At 38.3% G+C, this 18,197-nt stretch overlaps 1 protein-coding gene across 1 annotated transcript in view; it reads right to left on the bottom strand.

Annotated features, from left to right (window-relative positions):
- Positions 1-16,893, bottom strand: part of wdr27 (WD repeat domain 27) — a 53,142-nt gene extending 36,249 nt beyond the window's left edge. The window contains exons 1-20 of the mRNA XM_026191025.2: positions 16,432-16,893; positions 15,469-15,610; positions 15,112-15,236; positions 14,573-14,686; positions 14,407-14,458; positions 14,003-14,073; positions 13,808-13,922; positions 13,616-13,718; positions 11,643-11,734; positions 11,416-11,480; positions 10,597-10,709; positions 9,610-9,683; positions 5,851-5,920; positions 5,570-5,641; positions 5,392-5,492; positions 4,888-4,977; positions 4,035-4,156; positions 2,758-2,891; positions 2,452-2,549; positions 537-658 (exon numbers count right to left, since the gene is read on the bottom strand). Coding sequence (XP_026046810.2) covers positions 537-658; positions 2,452-2,549; positions 2,758-2,891; positions 4,035-4,156; positions 4,888-4,977; positions 5,392-5,492; positions 5,570-5,641; positions 5,851-5,920; positions 9,610-9,683; positions 10,597-10,709; positions 11,416-11,480; positions 11,643-11,734; positions 13,616-13,718; positions 13,808-13,922; positions 14,003-14,073; positions 14,407-14,458; positions 14,573-14,686; positions 15,112-15,236; positions 15,469-15,610; positions 16,432-16,578 — 2,022 coding nt within the window. The 5' untranslated portion in view covers positions 16,579-16,893. The remainder of the gene's footprint in view (positions 1-536; positions 659-2,451; positions 2,550-2,757; positions 2,892-4,034; positions 4,157-4,887; positions 4,978-5,391; positions 5,493-5,569; positions 5,642-5,850; positions 5,921-9,609; positions 9,684-10,596; positions 10,710-11,415; positions 11,481-11,642; positions 11,735-13,615; positions 13,719-13,807; positions 13,923-14,002; positions 14,074-14,406; positions 14,459-14,572; positions 14,687-15,111; positions 15,237-15,468; positions 15,611-16,431) is intronic.
- Between the last annotated feature and the right edge of the window lie 1,304 nt (positions 16,894-18,197).

Raw genomic sequence — 18,197 nt, 5'->3', positions numbered from 1 at the left:
TTTCATACTGTAAGTCGCTTATATATACTGTGATGACTGACATTACAACGTAACCAATTACAAACGATCATGCATAAAGGCTGAAATAATCATACAGGAAGTTATAAAGCTGGGTTCACATCTACTTCTTTAAATTGAATTTTCAAATATACCGCATACCCAAATGGAAATATTTTAACAGAATTCCAAATACATATAAGAGATTTGATTTAAAAAGCAACATCTTCCAGTTTTTGAAACAATTCTGGTTTAGCATGTGGACAAAATATTACTTTACCGCTAAGTGGTTCACTGGTGAGCTGGTGGGTATTAAGTGATTAACTGCATTTCGTTGCCCTGTACCTGTGCATGTGCAATGACAATAAAGTTGAATTCTATTCTATTCTATTCTATTCTATTCTATTCTATTAACAAGATGATATATAATAGTATTAGACAAAGATACAATCGAAGGGAATTACTATTACACAAGACAAATACATGCATATACATCAAGGGTAGTTTTTTTTTTCACATGAACAGTCGAATCGCCTCACCTTGTTCTGTGTGATGCAATGGATGGCTCTGCTGTGGGCATCAGGCACCTCTGAGGCAACTGTGCCTTTGTTCATGTCAAATACTTGAATAGACCGATCTGACCCACACACCAAAACAATGTCTGAAACAGCTTGTTAAGTAATGTTTTAACATTTTTCTCAGAGGACCAGCACCTCAAACAAAAATAACATATATTTAATCAACTATTTTCTATCATTTACAACCTTGGTAGCTTTTTAGGGCCGTGTGATGTATTCAGTCAGAAACTGAATACAATGGTTTGCCTTCCTGTAGACACCTTAATTCATTCCATGCTGTTTTATGTAAGTAGACAGAAATGAAAAGAAGGCCTTGTAGGCCTTATTATGGTGTACACGGACACTCCTACTAAAGAACAGTGTTAAAATCTCATGAGATATTGTAACAGTTTTAAAAATCCAAAATATTTCATACACACTTTGACCTAAGAAGGCTGCCATTATTTTATATGACCAATCAATTTTATGATTTAAACCTGTTGCATCCCACAGCTATCATTACAAAGTCGCTATTTCTGACAGACTGGTCAGTTTCCACAAGAACTTAACATTACTCTGTCTATGCAACTGATCCATTTCACTAAGAAAAAGAGCTCACAAATGCTGTTGGTTATACGTGACAATTTTCACTTATGAGTCTAAATGCTCTCAGATAGCAAATGAAACTTCAGTTTTCTGTTTTCTTACCCTTCCCAATTCAAGTGCATAATCCTTGCTAAAGTGGCCACTTCGGGACAAATAGCAGTGGCTACCATTCATCTGCAATGAGTGTTGGCTGTCAGTTCACGGTTTACCTCAGCTGTCAATATGTGTCCATGTCTATTTACTATGGAGGAAGCAGTAAAACTCTGTGAAAAGTGTCTGATAAGAGGATATCCTGACCTTTTCTGTTAATAAATGCTGCTGTTAGTGAAACTTTCTTAAAAATAGATCAAACACTTTTAGACACTAAGTGAATAAACTCTTACACGAATGTAAGCAAACTGTTCAGAGGGAAAGTGTGATTTTTAGGACACTCAAGTCTAATGTTTGCTGGCATAATGCTGTAACAACCAGCTGTTATTGTTGTTTAGCCGGCTTGTCAGCTGTGCTGAGACGGGAAGGTCGCATGTCTTATCTGCTGACAATAACTAATTGCACAAATACTGGGAATAAAAAAAGCACGTTTATGCATCTTTGCATGTGTTAGATCCCTGACTTCGGTTCAAGAGATAAGGTGAGGTGAGGAGGAAGAGGATGAGGTGAAAATGAGGGAGAAGAGAGAACAATGGTGGAGAAGAAGGAAGACATAATTAGAAAGAGACAATGCAAATGCACATGTACAAATGTGAAATGGTCGTATGTAGTTTGAAAAAACCTACTGTATCTTACTTTTTTCGTATTATTAATAGACTGATTCTAAGTTTATGAGAAGGAATACATATAGTGTAAGCCATACATTATCAATGCAAATTTATGAGTACAATATTTTTTTGCTTTTTTTAAATTAACTAAAATAAATAAACTAAACATTTTGATTGAATTCCAATTATATGTATATCTGCATATTTACATATGTCATCACCCTATATGCATATTCTTTTTGTTCTGTACATGGTAGGGCAAAGTGAACTAAAGTGGAGCAGAACTGCTCCTGAGAGGACCTCTTATTAGTGGATTTATTGGAAAATAAATGCATTGTAAACCCTCAAATTCCTCACATTCCTAAATAAACTACAGAAAACCTCATTCATTCACAGGTAGAATCCACAATGGAAGCCCTGGGGCAACATCTAAAGACACCATAGACAAACTGCTGTGGATGACATGGGAAATGTGTGCAGTCTGAACTGAAACACCTCTGCTGTACGAACAGTAACAACAGGAAGAAGGATACGGGAGAAAAAATCATTGATCGCAGACAAGGCAGTGATGTCTGTTGCTGATGTTGTCGCAAAGCATCCAGCCAATTTGCTGACACTCCGTTGATGATATCTAAGGAGAAAAAAGCTTGAATTTGTCTCACTTTCTTCACAATACATCCATGTGTATACAGCTTCATGACAAAAAAGATTATATAGGAATTCAGCTGAAGACCAATGAAGAAAATACATACATAAACCAATAGTTTACGTAGCATTTATAAGGTTCACATGGTAAACTGTTGTGTATCTATTTACATGTATGAATCACTTGCAATTACCTTTTTATGTCATCGCGTGTGATGTCCAGGTTATACAGGTACAGGTACAGAGAAGGTCCGGATGCCAGAAGTACAAATTTGTCGAGATAATAAAACTGAGCACCTCTAATGGGTTTGGAGAACATTTTGTCACCCTAGCAGAGACAAAAATCAGCCTTAATAGTATTTTTTTTATTTAATTATTAAAACATTTGCAAGACTTCAGTTTTACTTCAGTTTTTACTTCAGTCTTACTTATACTTACTTATACTAGTATACCAGACCACATCTCATCAACACAAACTTAACAAACTTTTTCTCACAACTGCAACTCTCAGAAGCCGTTTGTGATCCTGGCTCACCCAGACATAGCCCTTGTCCCTGAAACGACTTGTATTCATTGCCAAGCTGTTTCACAAAAATACCAAGCAGTCAAAGGCTGTAGACCCAGCCAAACTGTCTAACTGAGTGAAACAAAGCAGGGATGATAAGCATCAGATATGGGGAGACCTTGGAGCTTAAGGAAAGACCCTTGTTTTTACTTGGCATGACAAAGCAACTGAGTGTCCCATTAAATATGATACCCAGTGAGGTAAGGAGGGTCTGCATACGATCAGAGTTTTGGATGCTCCAACTTCAGTTGAGGCTTCGATAGCAAAAGTGCCATCACTGCGCCAAGAAACACATTATTTCATAATTGCATTAATTTGGCTTTCTGTGTTGGCCTCCTTGTTTTTAAATTCCATTAGTTTTCTAATTAGCAGTGGAAACATTGAATTGAGCAAGTTCTGTACAAACATGTCCAAGATACAATCTGATCATTACACAGAAATTGTCCTATTATAAAGGTGTGCTATGACTGAATTTTATGAACCACAGATGGAAATGGAAAAAGTTTGAACATTTTACCTAACCATTAACACATCGGAATGACAGAAGGAGATCTGTAGGGGACTAAAATCCTTCCAACAATCACACTGATCTTTGAAAACACAAGACAAATGTGTGGAGCTATCTATTAGTTATCTGTAGTCATTTTATTGAACTTCTACATCTATTTTAATTTTTTTTAGACCTTCGGAGAGAGGACATTTTTGCAATATGAGGTCACTCTGGCTGGTCTTTATTACACTGGTTTTTATGGTTAGAACTTGGACTTCCAAGGAATGAGGGAAATTTCATAAAGGCTTAAAGTAGGCCATGTAGCTGTGATGGGAGATTAAGGTGACAGGGAGTGAAAGCAAGAAAAAAAAAATAAGACACTGGTATAAGTGTATGCACATTCACTGGGGATTTACCATGATAATGGCAGGCTCTGAGTTACAGTGAGTCCAGATTTGGAGTGACAGGTCTTCTGACGCACTCAGCCACCACCGTCTGCTAAGGCTCCAGCTCAAACTGCTTATTGGCTTGTCATGCCCTAGATAAAAGAAGGCACGACTTTAGTAACCTGGTAATACAAAGTGTGGCTACAACATCTACTTTTATGGTACTGCTAAGAGAGCCAGGCAGACAGAAGAGAATATGCTTGTGGTGACCTACGTGTCACCTCAGCTTCTCTCCTTTTATCTCTGCTGCCCCCTTCTGGAGACCTGTGATCCAGCTGCACTTCAGCCATCGAGTGATGCCTGACATGCAGGGGTATTCTTTCTTTCTCTGTCAGTGTTGATTTTACTGCCCGGGACCACTCGTCTCAGAAATGCTTTAATCTTTCACACTGTATATAATAGCGACATATGCTTAGTTTAAACCTAAAAGGTCTCAGGAGAGAATGTGAGCCTTTCAACAATTATTGCTCTGGAACATAAGCAAACCACACTATTCTGGTAACAGAGAGCTCGGTGTTTAGTTTTTGACAGTGATAGCTTAGTGAGTTAACTAGAATTTTCTTTAAAACTCTCATGTCAAGCCATGCATCCATTTCAGAGTAGGTTCAGGTTATTCAGAAGAGCCCAAATGAGTTATCCAAGCCAAGAGCAGACTTATAATTATTAACATACTTCTTATCTCTGTGAGGTGCCAACTCTTAAACCTTAGCATCATTTGAATCAGTTAAGAAGTTGTATGTCGAACATAAAAAAAACCCCTCTTTTGATGAGAAACACAAAAATATCAAACAAAAGTACAGGTACTCATCTCTGCATCGCACACCTATGTAGACAGCTGGAGCGCCAGTAAGGCAGGACTTGTACAGTAACAGTGTGCTGTCTCCAAGACCACACAGGATTTGTTTTCCATCACCTTGGGAGAGACAAGGAAACACGGGATTGTTTTATTAGGATTTTTCAGTCCGCAGCTGATTTATTACAGCCAAAAATAGTAAAGCAGCCTTTAAGACACAACTGTGAAATGTTGTGTTTGAAAGAGGAACATTCATCTTGAGAAAACAGCAACAGTGAAACTGTTTCTAATATACTGCCAGCTATTTTTCATAAATTATTGTTACCTTACTTCACCCTTACAGCACAGGATGGACAATACTCCATGCAGTCGACAGTTATTAGATCTACTAACGGTTCGACATTGGCAGGTGTTTCTAATACAATCCCAAATCTGACTTATAGCCTCAACCTTTAGCATTTCAACTGTTTAAATAATAGTTAAAAACACATAATAATAATAGACAAAAAGACAAAATTACTCATATTAACCTACCTGAATACTGAAGACATGAGACATGCTTCTTCACGCTCACATCAGCACACGGGATAGCCGGTGCCACACCGTCTGCTGGGTAATCTTTAAGGAGGGAACCTCTAAATGGCAAAAGTATGTTCACTATTCACATTTTATTAACACTGTCTTTTAAATGAAATTAGCTTAGGTCGCTTACGTATTTCCATCAGCCTTTTTCCTAGAGGAAGAATTTTTTTGAACATTTGTTTTGGGTGAAAACATGATCCTCCTGAAAAGAAGATAAACTAAATTTAAAAAAAAAAAACATATACAAACAACCAAATAAAATATATATACATATAGCAACTATATTTTACCTAACAAAAAGGAAATATGAGATTAAAAAATAATTAAGCGAATAAGTGCTTTAAACTTTGGACAGACCAATAAACTGTAATCTGATTATCTATATGGCAAAAAGTTATTCTGTGATCATACCTCGGGGCACTAGTATATCCAGATGACTTCACTTTACAGTGGAAAACCAGAGGCTGGTCCTTTACACCTCCTTCATTGAAAGATAAGATGCTCATTAGGACACCAGCGAAGAAGTGTGTATTATAACGAGTACATATGTCTGCATTTCTAAAACACGAATCAATAGATGGTGCAGTGGCAGGATGAGGTAAGATTCTTTAATATTGCTAAAATGACAATATATCTACCAGTATCGTGAAGCAGTTTCATATTTTAAAAGGAGGATTCAAGATTTCTGGGTGACCACTCCATGCTGTAAGCATTAAGTGTATCCATAAAGCCATGAAGGGTGATGGTTCACTATGAGCTCACTTTTTCCACAGCCATTAAAATTTGTAAGCACTTCCAAAAACTGTTCTTCTGTCAAACAAAGGGGAAGTAGGAAAAGGTCATATAGTCTCCAGGGCCAGGCGTATATATACGTACGCACTCTCTGGTCACGTTAGGTACACCTTGCTGATACTGGACCTAACCCTCTTTTGCCTTCAGAGCTGCCTTAATTTGTGACTATATAGATTCAACAAGGTTATGGAAAACTTCTTTAGAGATTTTGGTTCATGCTGACATGACAGTATCACACAGTTGCTGCAGATTTTTGCACTGCACATCAATAAAGCAAATCTCCCATCCCACCACATCCCAGAGGTGCTCTATTCGATTGAGATCTGTTGGCTGTGGAGTTGATTTGAGTACAGTGAACTCCAAGCTTATCCTGCTGGAAGCATCCATCCAATGTGCAAACTGTAGCATTTAAATGATGCTCAGTTGGTACAAAGGTGCCCAAAGTGTGCCAGTGATGATAGGATGGAAACTTCTGACCATAACTGTATGTTTAAACATGTTTAAGTGTACAAAACCTGAATTGCATAATTCACCTGGTATCACAACAGTTATGTAGTATTTAAATGTTAGGTAAAGCATTAGTCCTTTTAAGTTCTGTGAGACTGGTGGCTTACATGCAAAACCACCTTCCACTTCTCCAATGTGTTGTGAGACGGCATACTAAGTAGCTTTTGCTGCTCCAGAACAGATTACATGTTGAAAAGTAAGCATTTTAGGCCAATTAAATGGAGACGCAATCACTTGGCGTTGCTTAATGGCCCTATTGATCTCCTGCTGATATATAATGGTGCTTTAGTTTTACGGGGCAGTAAAAATCCCATAATTTACGCTGACTTTACAGTAGACAGTTATTTGAAGCAAAGTGAGAGTTTCAGACAAATTTCCAAGGAAAGTCATATGTGCGTAAAATCACAGCAGTTTGCTGTGCGCTTGTTTTACGGCATTCATTATGAATTAGCCTAATGACAAAAATTATTCAAAGATGTTTCTTAATATTCAAATCCTTTAGTCTGGTTCAGCACATCAGGATGTTCATTGTCTGATGGAACAGCTACAACACCCCAAAACTTTCTGCTCACAAAGTGAGACAGCTGTATGCTCTCCTCAGGTGTTTACCTGTTTACCTCCTGAGTTACTAAATAGGACATTATTCAAATATTCAAACACTGAGGTCAGCATATGTGTATGTAAGGAATCCCTATGATCCAGGTTTCAGGCTGTAAACACTCAGAATCTAATAGTTGTTCCACGTTCGTCTCTGTTTATCCCTAATATGGTCATTTGTAGCACAGATCTCTGGATCTGAGCACAGAAGCCCACCCACCAACCTGTTGTTAATGAAGGGAAGCCAAATAAAAACAAAATTACATAAAGGGAGCCAAAATGGCTTGCTACAGATAAAGGCTATTCTAGCTGAACTTAAAAAAAGCACATACAAGAGCCCCTTTGAAACATCCGATACTCTTTTGTTTGTTTATTTGTTTTATAAGAATTAGCCAACCAAGTCATGTTCTCAATCAGTCAACCTCATTTTACATTAGCTGTGTCACAGCTGTACTGACCTGTGATGAGAAGAGCAGACAGTAGCAGACAGCAATGTGAGTAGAACTAAAAGTATCAGAGGCACCTTAGTAAGCTGTCACAGAACTACATTACAAACATGAAGCTAAAGTAAGGCCACAGTGTGTGGTCTGTATCAAGGTAACTGTTCTTTTGCATTTATACCTTGTAAAACTACATGCCCACATATTTAGGTATAGACCAAGGTGACGTTGAGAACCTCAGTTTCTCTATCTCTCTTTAATCACAGAATTTTTTTTTCTCTGCCATCCAAGATTTTACATCTTCAAAACAGTGGAGGCAATTAATATAGCTTGGATCACAATGTTTTATGGGGAAATACAACTCATACAGTGGGTCCAATCATTTTCAGTTCATTATTTGCACTATTTTCTGTTCATTCTGTGAGAGAAGATCCTGTAGATCACTGCAGTTTAGTGGGAATTTTAGGGTCCAATGGCTTCTAGTGCTTCAAGGAGGGAACTCTATTGTGCTCCATGTCATCTGCCTTTCTTTGTTTCTTTATTTCATTTTATTCTTAATAATTTGTGACACCTCAGGTCAAACAGTAAAGCTGTCTATTCTCCCTGACAGAGAAATCTAAATGAATCAGATTCACATCTGCAGTATTTTCATACTGATCTGATCACTCTATGGAAAATGTGTGTTGTGCATTGCTCGCAATTTATTCAGTCCTTCTGTTTTACTAGTTCCCTGAAATCCTTTCTATAAAATGACTTAATTCAAGCAACAGCACTCAGGGGTTATAGTACACATCATGCAAAAAGTAACAGCAGCTGATTATAATCATCTCAAAAAGCCAGGAGTCTTCAGTGCATGTGTAAGAAACCTTCAGTGGTCTTGCACACATGCAATGGAAGAACAATTCTATTTCCAAGGATCTTGGAGGTTTATTGCATAATTTGTATACAATTGTGTAGATAACTTTACGAATACAGAATGCATGGAGAGCAGCATGCTGGGTTAGTGTGTAAACGTTTGTGGTTTTTGGTCTGACAGTGCAGCCGCACGGCACTTCTAGACTCTTCAGTACACCCCCTGCACAGTCTGGCACTGGCAAATTCCTCAACTCCAGCTGTGAGGAGACAGCTAATACTGCCTCTCAGCACTACCTCTCTGTATGATGTATGTATGTAAATGTCAGTATTTAGTAGGTCGCTCCAGGAAAACAGTTCTAAGTCGCCAGATCCCAATCATAAACTTTATCTGTGATCCTAATGGTCCACCAGAGAAACACAAACAGGCTCACTTTACCTATGAATCCACAACAGGAAGAAGCAGCCAGTCAAAAAAATGGGTTGATGTAAAAGAAACCATCAGTCTGCATGTGCTGCTCTAACTGAAGTACCTGTTTATGAAAACAGACAGTCGTATAAAACCCCAACAAAATGAGGGGAAGGAATCTTTAAATTGTGAATGTTTGCAGATAATGAAGACGTTCTCAGTAACTCCTGAAATTGCCCAGCAGACTTTTATTAACCCAATAGTAAAATTTAAGAGGAACAAATCCCTCGAGATTGCATCAGGAAAGACCTGTTAAATAAAATCAACTAAAAAATTGACAAATCAAATATGCGGTGCTACCTGCTGTGGCAAGCCCTTGTGAATAAGGGAGCTGTTGAAAGTGGCTTTTATATGTGGTCAAGCAAAAAACAAAAAACAGATAATGAGCCAGTCATGAAATAAACCACAAAAAGGGTCACATTTTTAAAGCTCAAAGTCCTCAGATAGTAGTAGCTTTCTTTTTATTCTGTGTGTATGAGTATAAGTGAGAGGTGAGTGTTCGGGGATGCTGACCTTTCTTTTTAGGATGGCTGGGCTCCTTCCTCTTTAGCTCAGTATTGAGGGGAGAATTGGGCAGCGGAGGAGAACTGAAAACAAGAGAGGGGGGAAATGGAGGGGAGGGCTGGGGGAGTTACTGGAAATGGAGGAGCACAGCATTTTCCACTCTTATGGATTATTAGCCCCTCTGATTTCCAATGCCATGATATTGTTGACTCATGAAAAACCAGATGGCATGAATGTTTGTAATAGAGGAAGTTAATATGGAAATGTCAGAGTCAGAGGGCATTAGAGGCAGGAGGCCAACTTTAAAAAACAGCCCACAATCATATATAAGCTCAAATGACCAGACTAACAAAACTGTATAAAGGCATTGTTTTTGCAAGTTGTAACTATCCCAAATGATTATGCTTTGGCTCACAAATAGCAAATTTGTTAAAGCAGACAAAAAGCACATTACGTTGATGAAATTATCCTTATTGGTGCTGCTGGACTTTGCTAGGTAATCATTTATGGAGTTACGGGTAATGGCTGAATGAATGTTCCTTCTTTCTCAGAGGACAATTTAAAACGTTTGGCATTTAAAAAGTAATCTTATTGTGACTGTTAGCTTACGTATGCAAATTTAAAAGTTTAGAATCGTATAAAGTGCAATCACTCACTAGCCAGAGCAGTTTTGTGCTTATTTCAAATAGTTAAAAAATACTTATTTTGTCTGTCGTTTGTAGACTTTTTTTTAATCTTTTTTTATTTTATTTTTCACAAAACAAGTAGCTGAAATGCTTGCTATTATACTACCCATAAAAAATAAAAAGCAAAACAAAGTTTTAGACCTCAAGTAGCTACACTACAAGGCCACAGTGTCCCTCATCAAGTTCTATTAAACTTGAATTTTGGTTTTGATCAGTAAGATGAAGTGAGTAGGAAAAAAAGGTTTTGTCACTGTAGCTCATTAAAATATTGTATTGCTACCTAATATTTTTCAGTTAACTCCAGCTTTACCTTGGGAACACTGAAAATCCTTTGCCACAAGCCAAGGGCCTTCCTAGGTCATATAGACGCACCTCCAACATGACCACACATGGGGTAAACAAAGAGCTCACTAACATCAGCATCTGTGTGGGAAATAAATTCAATCAATTAAAAATTTAATAAAATAAAAAACACTATTCTTGTAGTAATAATATATACATAAACATGTGTTTTAAGCTGTTAGACTGAGAGAACATTAAATAATTGCTACTGTTTTACATAAAAGTTAGCCATTGGTGAACCATAAACTTGGTTATTTAGCAGAAGTTTTAAGAAAAGAACAGAGCAAAGCTGTTTAGGGATCGGTTTTAATGCTGCAGCCATTTTCAAAAATATTGTATGTTTACATACCAGATATAGTGCCAGACATGGGGAGAGGTGGTGGGTGCATTTACACTCCAACAATCATAAAAGTTAATTTGTTAATATTCTCCTGCTGAGAATACGTGTAACTGTTTACATTTATTTCCTACAGAGTTTATTATATTTGGCAATTATCCAAAAGCCTATGGAAATCTACTTTTTTCTATGATGTTGTTCTGGCCTGTCTACAAATAGACTGCTGCACTTTATTTTAATTTCTACTTAGAACCTTCAAAAGTTCAGTGACTGCATGTTACATGGTTGTGACACCAATGAAATCAGTTTGCAGACAAACACACATTAAAAACATTATATCGCACTATCCTAACTAGTAAATCCTATCTCTTTATACTAAAAACAATACCAGCAACACTGTATTAATGATAGAAGTCAAGCTGAAAAGGCAATTTTAATGGAAATACTCACAGAGTTATCACACCCTGGAGAGATGGTCCATGAGCCAGCCATGGTGATGCTCAGCTTAGGGTAATCTACAAGAACAAAAATCATATTCATCATCATGTGCTATCACATTCAAAAAAGAAATGACCAGTGGAATCTCTCAGGGGAAACCACATGTTTTATTGGAGGCATACCAGAGTTTCTTAAAGAAAGACAGAAAGATGGGAGAAGGCATGTCCCCAGCAGCCTACCTTTGAAATATAGCGCTGTTACCAGTTCAGACGTAGCCAGATCAACCACATACAGACCATCAGAGCTTCCAATACAAAACCAGCTGTTGTCACTGCAGGGCCCCCAAACAGAAACATATGGAAAAACCATGTTAAGGGGTTTTCTCGCAAAAAGAATTTTTCATTTGGGGTCAGACAAACGACACAAAAGATCAACATATTGATGTGATGAAGTGGCAAGACATGTACACCATAAAAGTATAGGCCTTGATTCAAGTTACCTTTGACTTCATGCAGTCTAAACTATATACATTCAGCACACTGGAAACTAATACCACAGAGAAGAAAGGAGCTAATAATAATGGATTGGATTTATATAGCGCTTTTCAAGGCACCCAAAGCGCTTTACAATACCACTATTCATTCACTCTCACATTCATACACTGGTGGAGGCAGCTACGGTTGTAGCCACAGCTGCCCTGGGGCAGACTGACAGAAGCGAGGCTGCCATATCGCGCCATCGGCCCCTCTGGCCAACACCAGTAGGCAAGTAGGGTAAAGCGTCTTGCCCAAGGACACAACGACCAAGGACAGAGAGCCCAGGGATCGAACCGGCGACCTTCCGGTTACAGATGCGATTCCCAACCCCCTGAGCCACAGTCGCTCTGCTCTTTTATCCACTTCCTGCTCTGGGCTGCATGTTGAGGTTTTGAGTTTGTGGGCAATTTATGTTTGGAAGGTTTTACATTTTTGTGCATCATTATTTTCATACTACTATGTGGAATCTTACTTGAGCAAAGCCCGTGAGCTACTTTAGTTTGGCACATCAAGCTGCACTGTGAGAAACATACATAACATGCTTTAGTTCCCTAGTGTCCCAATTTATTTATATATTTAAGCTTTGCTTTTCACTCTGACACGTCAGCATCACTGCTCCTTCAACCCCTCCACCAACACAACATCCACAAGTCTCCAGAGCAAGATTTATTTATCAGTACCCAAATTTATAGAAACATACTCGCAGGGAATGATGAGCTGGAAGTCCAGATGCCAAACTCTGTTGTGCCAAACTGTACTGCTGTAGTAAATCAATTATTTCAAATGTGTGCTGTCTGAATAGTGTCTAAACACTGATGCTAACAGTGACTAGAAATGATTACTTTGTCTTATACAATGAATATGTGGCTTGCAAAGAAACTTCAACGACTTCAAATGATCACACACTGACTCTGCTTCCACTTGTTCTGTATTTCACTCTAACAGTAAAGTGTGAAGTCAGTAAGTCGCTGAGCTCTGCACTGAGATCACAAGCTTTCCTTACAGCAATTAGGAATCATACAAATCTAGTCATGTCTGCGTGTTTTTCAAGTGCCTGCCTCCTGTCACAGCAACAATATGTTTCAACGGTCTGAAACTTTATGCTTCGAGACAGCAGTTTCCCGCGCCGTGTGAAGTTTCCTTCAGGTTTCCTGTGAGTGTGTGAACACGTGCAGCAATTAGTCCATACGGATGTGGCATGTCATAAGGACTTTTTTTCCAGGAGCTTGTGACACTGTGTTAATGGCAAAAATGTGCAGCTTTTTTTTTTGCTTTTTTTTTTTAATTTGACATATGTGTTTTAAATCATTTTGCTAATATTCTCCTGGATGACATACCATTTGCACTTTGTGGAATAATAAACAAAATAGAGCCCTTGAGAATACATATAGCTGACAGTCGTGCTTTATTAAGATTCCCTGTCAAAAATGAAGAGAACCAGATCTTCCTTGTGCTAAAATCAAACAATATGATCCACTGAGAGGGAGGAAACGAGTAAATGAAAGGCTTAGATCTAGTTTTTTCTTGTGACTAATGATTGAAAACTAATTGTAAACTACATCTACAACTCTGTGAACGAATCCATTCATCCACACTGTTTAGTTTATGTAGTTTTACCAGTTTAAAGGAAGTTATAATAAGGGTCAAGGCACCTATTCCAGCTAAGCTGTACTTACTTTTCTTGGTCACCATTGATGTCTGATAGAGGCCTACATAAAGCCATTTTGAGAACAGGTTTTGAAGTCTCCACTTTATCAGCAGACGATTTTAAAACACACCCTGGAAGAAAACATCCAAAAGTAGCATAAAAGTAACTGAGTGAACTTTTCCAACTAGTTTAAAGAACTATCTGTTTCATGTCGCGTCACCTGCTTGATGGCTCACAGTCTCTCGGTGCATTTGATGTCTTTTTTCCATCTTCTCAAGGTCCATTTTGGTCACTAGGTGACACTTGTGGTCGTCACTGAGAGAAAAGCACCACACCTAAAACAGACAGTTGTCTTTCAGCTCGTGGAATTTCAGTGTCTGAGCCTTTTGAGCTGCCGCGTACCTCAGTCACTAACCTGTCCATCAGTTGAACCGGTGATAAGATGCCTGTCCTCTTCCAAGAAGTATGTAGTGAGCAGTGGAGAGGCTAAAGGATTAAGGAAGTTCAATATTTTCAAACCTTCAAATTTTAGAAAATTGAAAACTATGGTTGAATAATCATAACTAATTTACTTTATGCTAATGGAGTGGCTTCTATCACAGGAACCCTGGGTACAGAAGGGAGAAAACCCCAGAAAGAGATACCAATCCTTAACCAACAGCCTAATCTGACATCCCAGTTTTTATAGTCCTGTTTTAAAATAGAGTTATCATTTCTACTGTACAAAGTGAATAAGAGTATTGCAGGCTAAAGGGGCGAAGCTCAAAAGAATGAATGTTTACCGCTTCACCAACATGATTTAAAATATTTACGTCATACCTGAAAGCACAAACGACTGGAAGAAAACAGCTTCAGTTTTTAAATCCCACACCTGACGAGACAAAAGTAAAAAGCTAAAAGTCCAAGTAAGGTGTGCACAATTTGTTTTTCTAAACCATTACACATCACTGTGGCTAAATAAAAAGTGTAAAATTTAAAGTAATACCCTAAAGGTGCGGTCTTCTGATGTGGTGACGAGGATATCGTTATTCCAGGGGCAGAACTCTGCTGATGTTACAGGTCCCAGGTGGCCCGTCAAGGTATGGATAGTTTCTGGTCTCTGATGTGGAAAAAACAACCGTAAAACTTGAGTAAGAACAAGTGGTGATTACTGTCTTGTAGTAAATATTTTTTTAAAAGTCAATGAGGTGACTGTAGCTCAGCAGGCAGAGCAGGTCATCTACTAATCTTAAAATCAGGTTTAATCCCTGGCTGCTCCAGCTTGCATGCAAAATATCCTTGCGCAAGATCTTAACCTCAAGTTGCTCTCTGCATCCATCAGAGTGTAAATGTGTATGAATGTTAGACAGAGCATAGAAAAAAGTGGTTGTATGAATGTGAATGTGAATTGTTGAATGAGGCACATGTTTTAAAAGTGCTGTGAGTGATCAGGTAGAGTAGAAAGTATAAAAACCAGTCCATTTACAACCCTTTAGCTTAAATACATTGACCAAGTGGAAGACGTGCAGCATGATCATCTGGTACCTTTGAGCTGAGAATACATGCAGTTGCTCCCGTGCATGCAGCCACTCGTGCATCAGAGAAACAAAATGAAAGATGAACAACCTCCCCCAGCAAAGTCCCGATAACTGTTCCAGCTGCAACTTTACCTGCAAACCAAAATGTTTGTCTGCTTACATTTAAACTTAACAGGAAAATGATCATTTTCACTACATCACGTGATATGAAGCGTGTGCTAAAGTGGCTCCGCAACATTGCAAAACAGAGCTCTATAATGGGGAAAAATGTGTGTGATTTGGGATGGAGAAACGCTTTACTGCAGAGCACTGCTCACAGCATGCAACAATTCAGGGTCAAACACACAGAACTATGTATCTTTACCCTCCTGTGTTCTCTTCTGGCACAATTCAATATCCCAGACAATGACGTAATCAGCAGAGGCGGAGCAGAGGATAACAGGACTGCTTCTTTTTCCAAAAGTAAGGGCACTGATGTCACCATGGTGACCAGTTAGTATGAGGGGCTATGAAAAAAAAATACTTTAGTAAAGCATGAATGGTCAATGGTCAAGAAGGTCAATGACATAGCAGCTCATGTATCTCACAATCCATTACAATTCACAGCTAATCGCCTGTAAAGTGACAAACATGACCTTGACTCTAGCACAATTTTAAACAAAGATCTATTTAGTAGGTTCCCTACTGTCTGACAAAAACACCAGGCCATTTGTGATTGTGACTAAATGCAACATTAAAATATATAAAAGATGAGTGGATAATGTATAAAAGTTTGTTTGCCTGTCTGTGCATAAAGGTTTCACCGGTTTTGCCATTTTTAAATGTACTATGCTGGAATCCACATAATCTGGCCCAGGGCTAGTAAATGTGTAAGAAAGAGAGGTTAAACAGCCACCTGCTGGCCTTTTTAGGTTAGTGACACTGTTTCTTCCAGATTAGTTCACCTTGAAACAAACTGGCTGGCAAAATGACAATAAAGTCCGTCATGTAAGAGGAAGAGCAATCTGTCCACGCGTGGCTTGTTTCGCGGTCATGGCACGAGTGAATTAAGAAACGAAAAAGAAAGTTGTCTGAATGCAGATGAACTGTTTGTTTAGTTTGCCATGATATGCTAAATCTAACGTGCAAATCTGGTATTTATTGTAAACTTCGCTGCAGCATTTCAGTAGGAATCCATGTCTGTGGGTCAAACATTCAAGCAAATACTTTTTAATGACATTTTTGTATATATATGATTTTTTCAGATGTATTAAATTGTTCTGACGCTCTGTAGCCAGAGTGCGGACCATGGTGCAGACACGAACAAATTACTTAAAAACTAACAAACCTTCTGCTGTCCGTCCCTTGTGCTGTAAACGAGCACTTCCTTGCCGTGCTGTGGTATGCTAAAATAAGAGCAACAGCATGTGAGCTGCCGGTGTGACAGGAGTCTGTCACAAGTCAAACTGAGCTTTTCAGTCAGCATCTTTGCCATCTGTCACAGGCTAACACCGTGACACGACCCTCCGCCTGCTGTGTTACGATCGTAACGCTAATTATCTCCTGGAAGAAGTACGTGGAGCGTCATTAGTAACTGTGTGTGCGTACTCATACAGTTCCTGTCGTTATTATTAACTGTCCGTGCTCGTCGACACTTAGAAATGTTGATCGTTGCTATGACACCGAACAAATTTCCGCCACGACAGATCGTCTATGTGGCAGCGCTTCACTCAAGTCGTAATACTAATGCTAGGCACGCAAACACGCACTGTTCTCTCACGTGCTTTAATCACGTTTGTTGTTTTAAAAATGTCTTCACGCAACATTTCGATCATCAAAACTGTACGCTTTGCCCAGTTTATGTAGCTTTTGCATCCAACTCCAGAAGTATTTGGAATTAGGGTTAGAGTGGAGCTTCTACAATAAACCATCCGTACTTGTACTTCACCATTTGACCGCAAGATGGTAGTCCCCGTTAGATTGTGTGCTTCTTTCTGTTTAAAAAAATAGAGAGTGATTTGAGTCACAATCTAACATATATTTATACAACAGAGTTACTTAATTAAATTTAAATATGAAAACTTAGGTGGCATTATTGATTACAAGGTTATTTTGAGCTTGTGTTTATATTGTTAATGTTGCTCATCATCATTAAGCTATAAATAATTTTATATTAAATATTTTTATATTATTGTTAGTTGTAGTATTAGTAGTAGTATGCGCAGGATTTTATTTTATTATAAGTTTTTACAAGGATTTCAAGTTGCTGGGGACCCACAGAAAAAATGATTCCATCAGAGAGAAAAAAAAGATGTTCAAGCTAATTGCATAAAAAAATACAATAAAAACACAGTCCGATTACACCTGTAAATAAGCTCGTTACAAATTCAACTTTGCAAAGAAAGCAAGTTAGCCAATGATAAACTGATAAACAGTGACACTATGCTCAGTGGCATATTCAGTCTGCTTAAGTAAGTTCACTTTAAGCATTTTTAAAGCAAAATAAAAGCATACATAATAATAATAATAATAATAATAATAATAATAATAATAATAATAATAATAATAATAATAATAATAATAATAATAATAATAATAATCGTGGCTTAAGAGTTGGGAGTTCGCCTTGTAATCGGAAGGTTGCCGGTTCGAGCCCCGGCTTGGACAGTCTCGGTCGTTGTGTCCTTGGGCAAGACACTTCACCCGTTGCCTACTGGTGGTGGTCAGAGGGCCCGGTGGCGCCAGTGTCCGGCAGCCTCGCCTCTGTCAGTGCGCCCCAGGGTGGCTGTGGCTACAATGTAGCTTGCCATCACCAGTGTGTGAATGTGTGTGTGAATGGGTGGGTGACTGGATATGTAAAGCGCTTTGGGGTCCTTAGGGACTAGTAAAGCGCTATATAAATACAGGCCATTTACCATTTAATAATAATAATAATAATAATAATAATAATAATAATAATAATAATAATAATAATAATATCACTTTTATTAATGCTTTTGTTGGACTTCACATTGCAGCCTTGTGCCTAAAGTGTTCTGTAAAAAGAAAGTTCTTCATGGCGAAACGAAGAACCAATAGAAGACATCAGAGGACAAGAAGTCTTAAGTGGATTTC

The sequence above is a fragment of the Astatotilapia calliptera genome, chromosome 13 (genome assembly GCF_964374335.1).
Source record: "Astatotilapia calliptera chromosome 13, fAstCal68.1, whole genome shotgun sequence".
NCBI lineage: Eukaryota > Metazoa > Chordata > Actinopteri > Cichliformes > Cichlidae > Astatotilapia > Astatotilapia calliptera.
This window is presented reverse-complemented; position numbering and strand designations above follow the sequence as displayed.